Raw genomic sequence first — 12,374 nt, forward strand, 5'->3', positions numbered from 1 at the left:
TCTGACACGGGGGAAAGAGGTTCTAAATTCCTGTGACAGGGTGGAAAGAGGTTCTGACTTCCTGTGACAGGATGGGAAGAGGTTCTAACTTCTTCTGACACAGTGGAAAGAGGTTCTAACTTCCTGTGCCAGGGTGGAAAGAGGTTCTAACTTCAAGTGACAGGATGGGCAGAGGTGCTAACTACTGTGACAGGGTGGAAAAGGTTCTAACTTCCTGTGACAGGATGGAAAAACGTTCTAACTTTCTGTGACAGGAGGCAAAGAGGTTCTAACTTCCGGTGACAAGATGGGAAGAGGTTCTAACTTCCTGTGAGACGGTGGGAAGAGGTTCTAACTTCCTCCAGTGACAGGGTGTAAAAGGTTCTGACTCCCTGTGACACGGTGGAAAGAGGTTTTAACTTCCTGTTACAGGGTGGAAAGAAGTTCTAACTTCCTCCAGTGACAGGGTGGAAACAGGTTCTAACTTCCTGTGACAGGGTGGAAAAGGTTCTAATTTCCTGTGACAGGGTGGAAAGAGGTTCTGACTTCCTGTGACAGGGTGGGAAGAGGTTCTCACTTCCTGTGACAGGGTGGAAAGATGCTCTGACTTCCTGTGACAGGGTGGGAAGAGGTTCTGACTTCCTGTGACAGGATGGAAAGATGTTCTGACTTCCTGTGCCAGGATGGAAAGAGGTTCTGACTTCCTGTGACAGGCTGGAAAGAGGTTGTGACTTCCTGTGACAGGATGGAAAGAGGTTCTGACTTCCTGTGACAGGGTGGAAAGAGGTTCTGACTTCCTGTGACAGGGTGGGAAGAGGTTCTCACTTCCTGTGACAGGGTGGAAAGATGCTCTGACTTCCTGTGACAGGGTGGGAAGAGGTTCTGACTTCCTGTGCCAGGATGGAAAGATGTTGTGACTTCCTGTGCCAGGATGGAAAGAGGTTCTAACTTCCTGTGACAGGACGGAAAGAGGATCTGACTTCCTGTGACAGGGTGGAAAGAGGTTCTGACTTCCTGTGACAGGGTGGGAAGAGGTTCTCACTTCCTGTGACAGGGTGGAAAGATGCTCTGACTTCCTGTGACAGGGTGGGAAGAGGTTCTGACTTCCTGTGCCAGGATGGTAAGATGTTCTGACTTCCTGTGCCAGGATGGAAAGAGGTTCTGACTTCCTGTGACAGGCTGGAAAGAGGTTGTGACTTCCTGTGACAGGATGGAAAGAGGTTCTGACTTCCTGTGACAGGGTGGAAATAGGTTCTGACTTCCTGTGACAGGGTGGAAAGAGGTTCTGACTTCCTGTGACAGGATAATGACAGAACGTAACTTATTGTAATTGGATGGAAAGAGCTAACTTCCTGTTACAGGTCCCACCTTCCTGTGACAGGGTGGGCAGAGGTTCTAACTTCCTGTGACAGCTTGGAAAGAGGTTCTGACTTCCTGTGACAGGGTGGAAAGAGGTTCTGACTTCCTGTGCCAGGATGGAAAGAGGTTCTGATTTCCTGTGACAGGATGGAAAGAGGTTCTGACTTCCTGTGACAGGATGGAAAGAGGTTCTAACTTCCTGTGACAGGATGGAAAGAGGTTCTGACTTCCTGTGACAGGCTGGAACTAGGTTGTGACTTCCTGAGACAGGGTGAAAATAGGTTCTAACTTCCTGTGACAGGATGGAAAGAGGTTGTGATTTCCTGTGAGAACGTGGGAAGAGGTTCTAACTTCCTCCTGTGACACAGTGGAAAGAGGTTCTAACTTCTGGTTACAGGGTGGAAAGAAGTTCTAACTTCCTGTGACATGGTGGAAAGAGGTTCTACTTCATGTGAGAGGGTGGGAAGAGGTTCTAACTTCCTCCTGTGACAGGGTGGAAAGAGGATATGACTTCCTGTGACACGGTGGAAAGAGGTTCTAACTTCCGGTTACAGGGTGGAAAGAAGTTCTAACTTCCTGTGACAGGGTGGAAAGAGGTTCTACTTCATGTGAGAGGGTGGGAAGAGGTTCTGACTTCCTCCTGTGACAGGGTGGAAAGAGGATCTGACGTCCTGTGACACGGTGGAAAGAGGTTCTGACTTCCTGTTACGGGGTGGAAAGAGGTTCTAACTTCCTATGACAGGGTGGAAAGAGGTTCTGACTTCCTGTGACAGGATGGAAAGAGGTTCTAACTTCCGGTTACAGGGTGGAAAGAAGTTCTAACTTCCTGTGATAGGGTGGAAAGAGGTTCTGACTTCCTGTGACAGGATGGAAAGAGGTTCTAACTTCCGGTTACAGGGTGGAAAGAAGTTCTAACTTCCTGTGATAGGGTGGAAAGAGGTTCTGACTTCCTGTGACAGGATGGAAAGAGGTTCTAACTTCTTGTGACAGGATGGAAAGAGGTTCTAACTTCTTGTGACAGGATGGAAAGAGGTTCTAACTTCTTGTGACAGGATGGAAAGAGGTTCTAACTTCCTGTGACAGGGTCGAGAGGTTCTAACTTCCTGTGACAGGGTGGAAAGAGGTTCTAACTTCCAGTGACAGGATGGAAAGAGGTTCTGACTTCCTGTGACAGGCTGGAACTAGGTTGTGACTTCCTGAGACAGGGTGGAAATAGGTTCTAACTTCCTGTGACAGGATGGAAAGAGGTTCTAACTTCTTGTGACAGGATGGAAAGAGGTTCTAACTACCTGTGACAGAGTGGAAAGAGGTTCTGACTTCCTGTGACCGGCTGGAAAGAGGTTGTGACTTCCTGTGACAGGATGGAAAGAGGTTCTGACTTCCTGTGACAGGGTGGAAATAGGTTCTGACTTCCTGTGACAGGGTGGAAGGAGGTTGTGACTTCCTGTGACAGGGTAGAAAGAGGTTCTAAAAAAAAAAAAAAAAAGAGGTTCTAACTTCCTGTGACAGGATAATGACAGCTCGTAACTTCTTGTAATTGGATGGAAAGAGCTAACTTCCTGTTTCAGACCCCACCTTCCTGTGACAGGATGGGCAGAGGTTCTAACTTCCTGTGACAGGATGGAAAGAGGTTCTGACTTCCTGTGACAGGATGGGCAGAGGTTCTAACTTCCTGTGACAGGGTGGAAAGAGGTTCTGACTTCCTGTGCCAGGATGGAGAAGAGTTTCTAACTTCCTGTGACAGGGTCGAGAGGTTCTAACTTCCTGTGACAGGGTGGAAAGAGGTTCTAATTTCCTGTTACAGGGTGGAAAGAGGTTCTGACTTCCTGTGACAGGATGCAAAGAGGTTCTGACTTCCTGTGCCAGGATGGAAAGAGGTTCTGACTTCCTGTGACAGGGTGGAAAGAGGTTCTGACTTCCTGTGACAGGATGCAAAGAGGTTCTGACTTCCTGTGACAGGGTGGAAAGAGGTTCTGACTTCCTGTGACAGGATGCAAAGAGGTTCTGACTTCCTGTGACAGGGTGGAAAGAGGTTCTGACTTCCTGTGACAGCGTGGAAAGAGGTTCTGACTTGCTTGTGACAGGATGGAAAGAGGTTCAGACTTCCTGTGTCAGGATTGAAAGAGGTTCTGACTTCCTGTGTCAGGATGGAAAGAGGTTCTAATTTCCTATGACAGGGTGGAAAGAGGTTCTGACTTCCTGTGACAGGGTGGAAATAGGTTCTGACTTCCTGTGACAGGGTGGAAAGAGGTTCTGACTTCCTGTGACAGGATAATGACAGAACGTAACTTATTGTAATTGGATGGAAAGAGCTAACTTCCTGTTACAGGTCCCACCTTCCTGTGACAGGGTGGGCAGAGGTTCTAACTTCCTGTGACAGATTGGAAAGAGGTTCTGACTTCCTGTGACAGCTTGGAAAGAGGTTCTGACTTCCTGTGACAGGGTGGAAAGAGGTTCTAACTTCCTGTGACAGGATAATGACAGCTCCTAACTTCTTGTAATTGGATGAAAAGAGCTAACTTACTGTAACAGGTCCCACCTTCCTGTGACAGGATGGGCAGAGGTTCTAACTTCCTGTGACAGGATGGAAAGAGGTTCTGACTTCCTGTGACAGGATGGAAAGAGGTTCTGACTTCCTGTGACAGGATGGAAAGAGGTTCTGACTTCCTGTGACAGGATGGGCAGAGGTTCTAACTTCCTGTGACAGGATGGAAAGAGGTTCTGACTTCCTGTGACAGGCTGGAACTAGGTTGTGACTTCCTGAGACAGGGTGGAAATAGGTTCTGACTTCCTGTGGCAGGATGGAAAGAGGTTCTGACTTCCTGTTACTGGGTGGAAAGAGGTTCTGACTTCCTTTTTTTTAAAAATTTATTTAGTTTTTATAGATTATTTATTTATGATAGAGAGAGAGAGGCAGAGACACAGGAGGAAGGAGAAGCAGGCTCCCTGCTGGCAGCCCGACGCGGGGCTCGATCCATGGACTCCAGGATTGCGCCTTGGGCCAAAGGCCGGCACTAAACCGCTGAGCCACTCAGGGATTCCCAGAGGTTCTGACTTCCTGTGACAGGTCCCACCTTCCTGTGACAGGTTGGCGAGAGCGCCTAACTTCCTCCGACAGGAGATGATGGCTCCTAACTTCCTGTAGTGGAGATGCAGGCAGGTTGTAACCTCCTGCGAGAGGACGGGGACACGAACTATCTCGTGCCTCCCGAACGCCAGGACTTCCCACTCGGACGGCAGCTGCCATAGGAGGTGCAGCCGAAGTGCAGAGCCATCTGGGACTTTGCGGAGCATGTCCCAGGAAGTTCTGCCATTTTGACCTTGTTGGGACGCTCTAGCCCGGAGCACGTCCCATCCTATCTTCCATCCCTTTCAGCTCTTTAAGTTTCCACGCCTCGTGCTGGGTCCCCTGGACTCCCCTGCACTCGGCATTTACTGTGCGTGTGGTCTCTTTCTACGTCCTACTTCCAGCTCTTTATCGGGACTGGTAGGAACCATTTCGTTTACTTGGCCAGTTACCTTCGGAGCACTCAGAGCCCTGGGAGCGAGCTCCTTGGTCCTCCCTGGGGATGAGCCTCCAGGGTGGGTGAGGAGTCACGCATGGCAGGGGCCCCGAGGGCAGTGGGGGGACAGAGGACAGGAGGTAAGCAGAAGAAGGGTGCTGCTGAGGGGCGGCCTACCCCCAGAGACCCTGGGTCCAGGCCAAATGGGAGCGTGCCAGGCGATTTGGGAGACACCGCGGGATGGTGCCCGGCCTCATGCCGGGTGCATCGGGGTTTCTCCTTCCATTAGCTCACGTCCCTGTCCCACTTTGTCCCCCTGTTCTACTGGCGGGAAGATCAAAGCTCAATGAGGACACCTCCATGACTCCAGAGTCTGTAGTGAGGGGTAGACGCAAAGTTGGCCTCACTTGAAAGCCCGGTTGCGCGTGCGCGTGCATCCACACCCCAGCTGCTCGAGGAAGGGCTTGGTGGGTCTGGCCAGCAGGTGGCACTAGAGTCTCCTTCATGTGACACCGGCTTTCCCAGTCCTGTGTGGCCTGTACCCCGTCCAAGGACACGGTTGTGATGTGCCAGGGGAGAAGCATTAACCCGGCGTGTGTGGAGGGAGCGAACGCGAGGTGTGCGTCATGCTCTGGGTATAGTCATTAACCCAGAGCACTCCAAGCTCTTTCCCACACTAGGCATTTCTGAGCCGGGCTCCTTCTAGAGCACTCCCTTCCCAGGGGCCGGGCAAGGGCTCCTTGGCTTTACCTCCAGTACCTGGCATGGGCTCGACACCTGCTACATGCTTTAGAAGATGTGCACGGTTAAGTACGGCCCCGATTCTCCTGCTCAGTTCCAACTGCAGCCCTTCTATCCTGCTTTACCCGAAATTTCCTGAAACAGCACAGAAATCACAACTCCTGCCTCTGGCAAGCCACCTGCCTGCCTGACTGTGCCAGACATAAAAGTCTTTGTTAGCCGGTATGCGTGGACTGAGGAGGGGCCGTTGGGGCTCAGAGAAGCACCAGGTTCCCGGGACCGCACGTCTTGGTTTCTGTCTCATCATGTACAAGACAACAACGTGCCCCAATTTCTCTGTTCAACCCGTTTGATCGGAACACTGTATTTTCTGTGAAAACGCAATTATTGAAAACTGCCACGCGCCAGAAAAAGAATGTCCTCCAGGCCTTGTCCCTGCTCCTGGGAGACCCGGCCCCTCCGGCACCCATCCCCAAGCTGTCCCATGCTTACAGCCTTCCCTGCTGGCACCTCCTTGACTGCCATGCTCTCGTCGTTCTGGAGAGATGCCCCAGGAACAGGCCCAGGCGGGGCTCCACCCCTCCGTCCACCCGCGTTACACCCTCAGGCCCAGAGCCGTGCCAAACAAGGCTACCCAGCCTCGCTCTGGCTTCCAAGACCATGAGTCTCAGGGCTCGGGCGTGCTGAGCAGATAAAGAGGATGCTTTCAGTCCCATCCCAGGCCCTGGAACACTCTGACATTCCTCCTGCGGGTCGGAGGGAATCGTGTGGTCAGGATCTTAATAGCCTGGAGGATCCACGCGTCCCAGCCCTGTGGTCTGTGGCCCAGCCTGCTGGGTCATGCTCCAGTTACTGCCCCTTGGCTGCCAGGGACACTGCCCAGAAGGAGACGGTGTGGAGAGAAAGAGAAGGCTGAGGCCCAGAGAGAGAGAGAGAGAATGTGCGCACACAAATGTGTGTGTGCGCGTGCTTTAAATCTTCCCTCTCAAGGCACCCTAAACACTAACCTCAGAAGTGCCGGCTCCTGGGTCTTTCCTAATACAGCGCTTTAGAATTTTACAAATTGCTTTCTGAAGGTCAGATGAGACATTCTTCAGGAGAATTTTTGAGGAGGAAAAAAAGCTATAAAAATAGACAAAAAGTCCAGCCTGAGCAGTTAGCAGCGCTGGGACTAGCCAGTCCTTGCTTGGAGCTCTGGCCTGCATCCTGCCCAAGCTGGTTCAGAGGCTTGTCACTACGCTCACACTAGGCCAGAAGCTCCCTGTGGTCCCCTCACTAGGAGGGGGCAGCTGGGATAAGACCCTCCTACGGCCACTCAACTTGGGGTTCCAGCCCAGCTCCCCCTTCCTATGCTGGGCTCCTGGCTGGCCCACAATGCCCCACGGGGAGCAGCGAAGGACAAGACTGCAACCAGATGGATTCGTGTGTGCAGCAGTGACGGCCCCAACCACACAGCCCTGCAGGAGCCCATATCCCGTCACCCGCCTGAGGGCCCGACCACTCCACCAGCCGCACAGTCAGAAGCGGCAGAGCCAGAACAGCAAAGTCACCCCAAGGAACCTCCGTGTTGGCTTTGCGGTGCCCCCGAGGCAGAGAAATGGCGTGGCTAGTGAGCATCCTCACCGCAACTTTTTCTGAGCATCGACTGCATGCTGGCCAGCACTGGGCTGGACGCCTGGAGCTCGTTACCACTAATCCTCGCTAATCCTCAAGGCCTCACCGAGCAGGTGTTGCAGACAGACAGGGGCCCCTGGGTGGCCAAGCCACTGACCTGAGGCCGCAGCGCCGGGGAGCAGGACAGCGAGGCCGGAAACCTGGAATCCCTGCCCCAGTTCTTCCCCTTTCTATGCAGCCTCTCAGGTCATGCCGGGACCCGGACACCAGGGGTATCACCCACCTTCCCTTCATCCATAAAAACCGTCTACCCACACCCTAGCGGGGCAGAACCCAGCGTGAGTGTTACGAGGGGGCTTTGCCCCACCATCACCGCTCAGCACCCATGACCCTGAGACGTCACCACCCCCCTTGCAGCTGGAGTGTGGAGGTCCTAAGAAGTCAAGAGACCCGGAATAGACTGAGCGGGAAGGCAAACCCAAGGGAACCCGACTCCAAGCCAGCATCTTCCCAGGATGCCCCAGCATCCCCACGAGGCTCCAGAACAGTCAGCAGGGCTGGTGCAACAGGAGTTGGGGCAGACTCCGTGCAGCTCTCTGTTCTGCTCTCACCACCGGGGGGTGCTGGCGAGCAGGACTGGGCATTAATCTTGGCCAGCCTCCTGGGAGGGGTGGCTTGGAGCCTCATCCTCCCCCTCGTGCCTGAATCCCAGTCCTGACTCACAGAAAGTGACGAGCCCCCTCGATATCAGGCCCGGGGACAGGGGTGGGGACAGATGGAGCCCTGGAGCACCAACCCCCTAAGTGAGCACCACGCAGATCCAGGTTCCCTGCGGAAACACTCCGCATCCTGGCTGGAAGCCCTTCGCCACCCCGCCCCTGTCCACAGGCCTACTTCAATCCTCCCCCCCATGTCCCCCTCCCCCAACTCAGCTCTTCCCTCCCCTTCTCTCTAGCATCGCCCACTGCAGGCACCCCACGCCCCCAACCCCGGCCAGCCGGGGGCCCTGCTGTACCTGGGGGCCTCTGCTGTTCTGGCCTGTGCTCCTACTGGGCTCAGTGCAGGGGATGGGGGGCCTTTGTGGGCCCACTGTGCGCCCAGACTCCGGCACATGGTATGCCCGCGGTCCCCAAACAAGTAGATGACTTTCTCCAGCACCGAGAAGCAGAGCCTTCCACGGCACACACCAACACGCACGGAGGAGCTGGGTCTGCCGATCTGGGCTGTGGCCTCGGCACACAGCGCCCACCCTCAGCCCTTGGGCTCAGGGGATGTGCAGACGCCACCAGGGCAGCTGCCTCCCACGTGGGTCTCATGGCTGTGCGTGAGTTACAAGTCCACACCCAGGGCCAGCTGGTTTTCCAGAGCCCTCAAACCCAGACGCAGACACAGGGTCACAACACGGAACAGCAGCCCAGCCTCAAACTGAGGACACAACTTTCCCAGCAGTCAGAGGACTGTCCCCGCCACCCTCCGGACCTCTGTGTGACCCGCGAGGTCTCCGGAAGGCCGCACACCCGCATACCCAGCTCTGGAGGGGCCCCTCCCTAACCGGGCGCAGGGAGGACCTGAGCTGTGGGCTTTCCAGGAGGACGGACACACCCGCACTGGGGCCGCGGAGCAGGCCCGCGGGGACAGCGAGGCCCGAGGATGAGCGTGCCGTCGCCGGGAAGGGCCCAAAGGGCCACCGGGGAGATGGGCTCTCAGAGCGTCTCCCGTTCTGGCATCCAGCAAGCCGGAGGCCCAGCCAGAACCACAGGCCAGGGTAACCACCCCCCCCACCGAGGCGGAGGAAGCGGACGGCGAGGCCAGGGGCACCAGCCAAGGAGGCCCTGACCCCCAGCAGGAGCAGCAGACTGCAGGTCAAGAGGCCGAGTGGCGGTCAGCCTCACTGGCTTGGAGCTTTCCAGGGGGCGGAGGGAGGGCTCACCCCTCCGTGCTCCGGAATCTGCCCCCCTGGAGAACTCTTCCTGCAGCTACTGACCGCGGCACCAAGCACAACTCACTGAATAAACGTAGGGGCAGGGTGGCCTGGAGTGAGACCAGAGGGTCCTCCCCAGGCCCTGAGGAAGGGGCTTCCTGGACCCTCCGGCAGCCATCCCAGCGGCCTGGGAGGGAGGGACCTTACAGTGACATGACAACACATAGCTTCAGGTTTGGGACATAGAATGTGAACAGAATCCGGCTTCTAGGAGGTGGTATGGGGGGGATGGCCTACTGATGACACCCCGGCAACCACGTCAGCTCACCCAGAACCAGCATCACCCTCATCTGGGTCAGAGCATGTCCCCACACCTGTGTCCTGCAGGTGAGGAAGCCAAGGCCCAGAGCGCTGCCCCGCGGCTCCGTCTTATCCTGGGCAACCAGAGGGCTGAGGGCTCCCTCCACGCACAGGGCAGGCCCACCCACCTTGACGTCACTCCGTGGCTCTACAGCCAGGCTGCTGGAGACTCAGGGTCCTCCAGTTTCCCGGTACCCCCGGGGGAGGGCACTGATCATGAACCGCCCTCCCCGGCCCGGAGCCGTGCCCCCTTCCCCGGAAGGCCGACGCAGGCAGACCGCGGTGGGGCCCATGGGACTTACGTGTCTGCGGAGCGGCGGTAGTTCTTGGGGCACTCGAAGGCCAGGCAGCGGAAGCCCCCCTGGATGTTGAAGCAGGTCTCGTTGATGGAGCAATTGTGGATGCCGGTCACACACTCGTCGATGTCTGTGAGAGACCCCGAGGCGCCCAGTGAAGGCCGAGGCCACCTGCACGTCCCCATCTGCAGACGGGGAGCCTCCCACCCACAGGACCGCACCAGCTGTTTCACCCCCAGGATCTGTCAGTGTTTATAGAGTTTTCACTTATTATTCACAGTTCGTGGGATGAGGGTGATAAGAACGGCCCTGGAAGTGCTTCGAGGAGTCCTGTCCTTTCTCCTAATGCTTCAATGGGCAATGCTATCATCGTCTCATTTTAGGAAGGAGCCCACAGAGGTTTGGTGACTCTCCTAAGGTCACATGTTCTGTAAGCAGCAGAGTCGAGCGCTGAACCCATGGGGGCTGGTGCCAGGGTCAGCACACCCTCCCCTCATGTGGGACTCGACACATCCCAGTGGGGACATAGCAGAAGCCACCAGTCCCACAGTACAGGGGAGGGGACCGGGATTCTACGGTGTGCTCGGGCCCAGGGTTGGGGAAGCTGGGGGCACCGTCCCGAGAGGACCCAGGACAGCGGGAGCAGCCCCACGCTGGGGTCTGGGGGATGCCACCCAGCCTGGGAAGCATCTGTGAAGTGATGCCAGATGCCTCATCCTGGTGGCAAAAACAACACTCCTAATCTCAAAGGCCGAGGTTCAGGAATGTGTTTCTGCAGGGCTTGGCAGGACCCCAGGCTGTGGTGAGGGAGGCCGGCCAGGAGCAAGAAAGTCATCTCCTCCGCCAGAAAGGCGAAAACAAAGTGACTTCCATCCAGCGCTGTGGGCGAGCGGAGTGGGTCCCTCCCAGGAAGGGCCACAGCTCCTGCCTGCCTTTGATCAAAGTCCCCTGCTTCACTACCAGGGTTGACAAGTGCAGATCCCAGGCCCTCAGGAGCCTCTGGGTCGACGGTCCTGTGTCGGGGGCTGGTGAGGAAGGGGCTGACAGACCCAGCCTCCGTGACTGAGCTCCTGGGGTCTTCCCCAGATCCGTCCCAGGGCCTTCATCCACACGAGTATCTACTCAGCACCCCCTCTCGCTTATCGAAGGGCTCAGTCACAGGGCCCGGGATGCCCCCTAGAGTGCTGGGAGCGGGGTACAGGGGGCTGCCACTGGCTAAATGCCACTGGCCATTTAGCCCACGCTGGAGCCGACCCACAGCCCCAGTAGGGCCCTCATGGCCTCAGAGCTCAGCACTACAGAGACTCAGGGCTGCTGCCCACCAGAACGCACCCATCCCCTGCCTGGGCCCTGCTCTGCCCCCAGCTCTCGGCAGGGCCTGGTTCCCAGCAAGTCGAGTGGGTGCGTGAAAGTTTGAACAAGCAGCTCCGTGTTGTGGAATGGGGTCTTCTGGGCACCAAGTTCCCACTTCCTCCTAGGCTGGCATCTCCCTAAAGGCTGTCCTGGTCCCCAGGGGGCTGCCGAGGGCCTGGCCGGGGAGTCAGAACCCGCTGGAGACAGATGTGCCAGGTCTGGGAGACCAGGGGTGTGTGGGCCCCAGAACACACGTGGGATGCAGAGGCCTCCTCTCCCCCTCCCAGTTGCACCCCATCTGTGGTGTGGCCCCTGGGTCAGGGAAGTGCAGCTCCCCAGGCTGGGGGCTGCCCCAGTGACCCCCCAGGGGTTCCACAGTGCTCACCTTGGCAGTTACGGCCGTTGGGGGCCAGCCTGTATCCAGATGAAGGGCAGCTGCACTGGAAGCTTCCAGGGATGTTGATGCAGCGATAGGAGCAGATATGGCCACCAGTGGGCAGGGCGCACTCGTCAATGTCTGTGACAGCAGAGCCCACCCTTAGTGTCCTGTGTGGACCCCGGCCGGGCTACATTCCCAACAGGGGGCCAGGTCGGGGCCTGGGAGGGTAGCCAAGTGGGGCACCTGGGACACGGGAAGCCTCAAAGTGCTGGGCGGCCTCGGAAGCCCTTACGCCAGAGAAGGGAAGGGCCTCGCTTAGGGTCACACAGCAAGTTCCTGGTGTGAAGTACAGGAAGGAGGTGGGGAAGGAAGCAGACTGGCGGCTGAGGGAGGGAAAGGCCCAGGGCTTCAGGAGAGCTAATAGGACAAATGTGCTAATAAAAAATATACCTGCCAGGAAAAGATAGGAACCCCAATAGCAGGTGTCCCTGAAGCACCTACGGTGCACTTGGAACCATACAAAGCTTTCCTGGTTTAATCCTCTGACAGCCTGGTGGGTCTGGAGTCAGCCCTCAGACAGCAGGGGAGGGATGGCTCCAGCCAAGGACAAGCAGAGTCCGGAGTCACGCGTGCGGCTGGCCCTGAGCCCCCACCTTGTGCCCGGGTCACCACCACCAGGCTCTATCACGTGCGGTTCCTGCCCCGTGCAGGTCAAGGTCCTGGCACGCACTTCGATCCCCAGTTACGTGTCTGCTATTTCCTAAACCTCACTCTCAATGACTTATTTGTATCCAAACAAATCTCAGTTGGACAGGGAAAAACCCTCACCACCCGCCAGCCTGGAAGGGCGTTAAGTCGAAGGGGGTGGG

General features: G+C 56.5%; 1 protein-coding gene across 4 annotated transcripts in view; it reads right to left on the reverse strand.

The window, feature by feature from the left end:
- The window catches only part of FBLN1 (fibulin 1), an 89,097-nt gene that overhangs the window by 33,973 nt on the left and 42,750 nt on the right, over positions 1–12,374 (reverse strand). For all 4 annotated transcript variants that reach the window (XM_041754944.1, XM_041754942.1, XM_041754945.1 and 1 more), the window contains exons 13-14: positions 11,512–11,643; positions 9,780–9,903 (exon numbers count right to left, since the gene is read on the reverse strand). In XM_041754944.1, coding sequence (XP_041610878.1) covers positions 9,780–9,903; positions 11,512–11,643 — 256 coding nt within the window. The remainder of the gene's footprint in view (positions 1–9,779; positions 9,904–11,511; positions 11,644–12,374) is intronic.

The sequence above is a fragment of the Vulpes lagopus genome, chromosome 5 (genome assembly GCF_018345385.1).
Source record: "Vulpes lagopus strain Blue_001 chromosome 5, ASM1834538v1, whole genome shotgun sequence".
NCBI lineage: Eukaryota > Metazoa > Chordata > Mammalia > Carnivora > Canidae > Vulpes > Vulpes lagopus.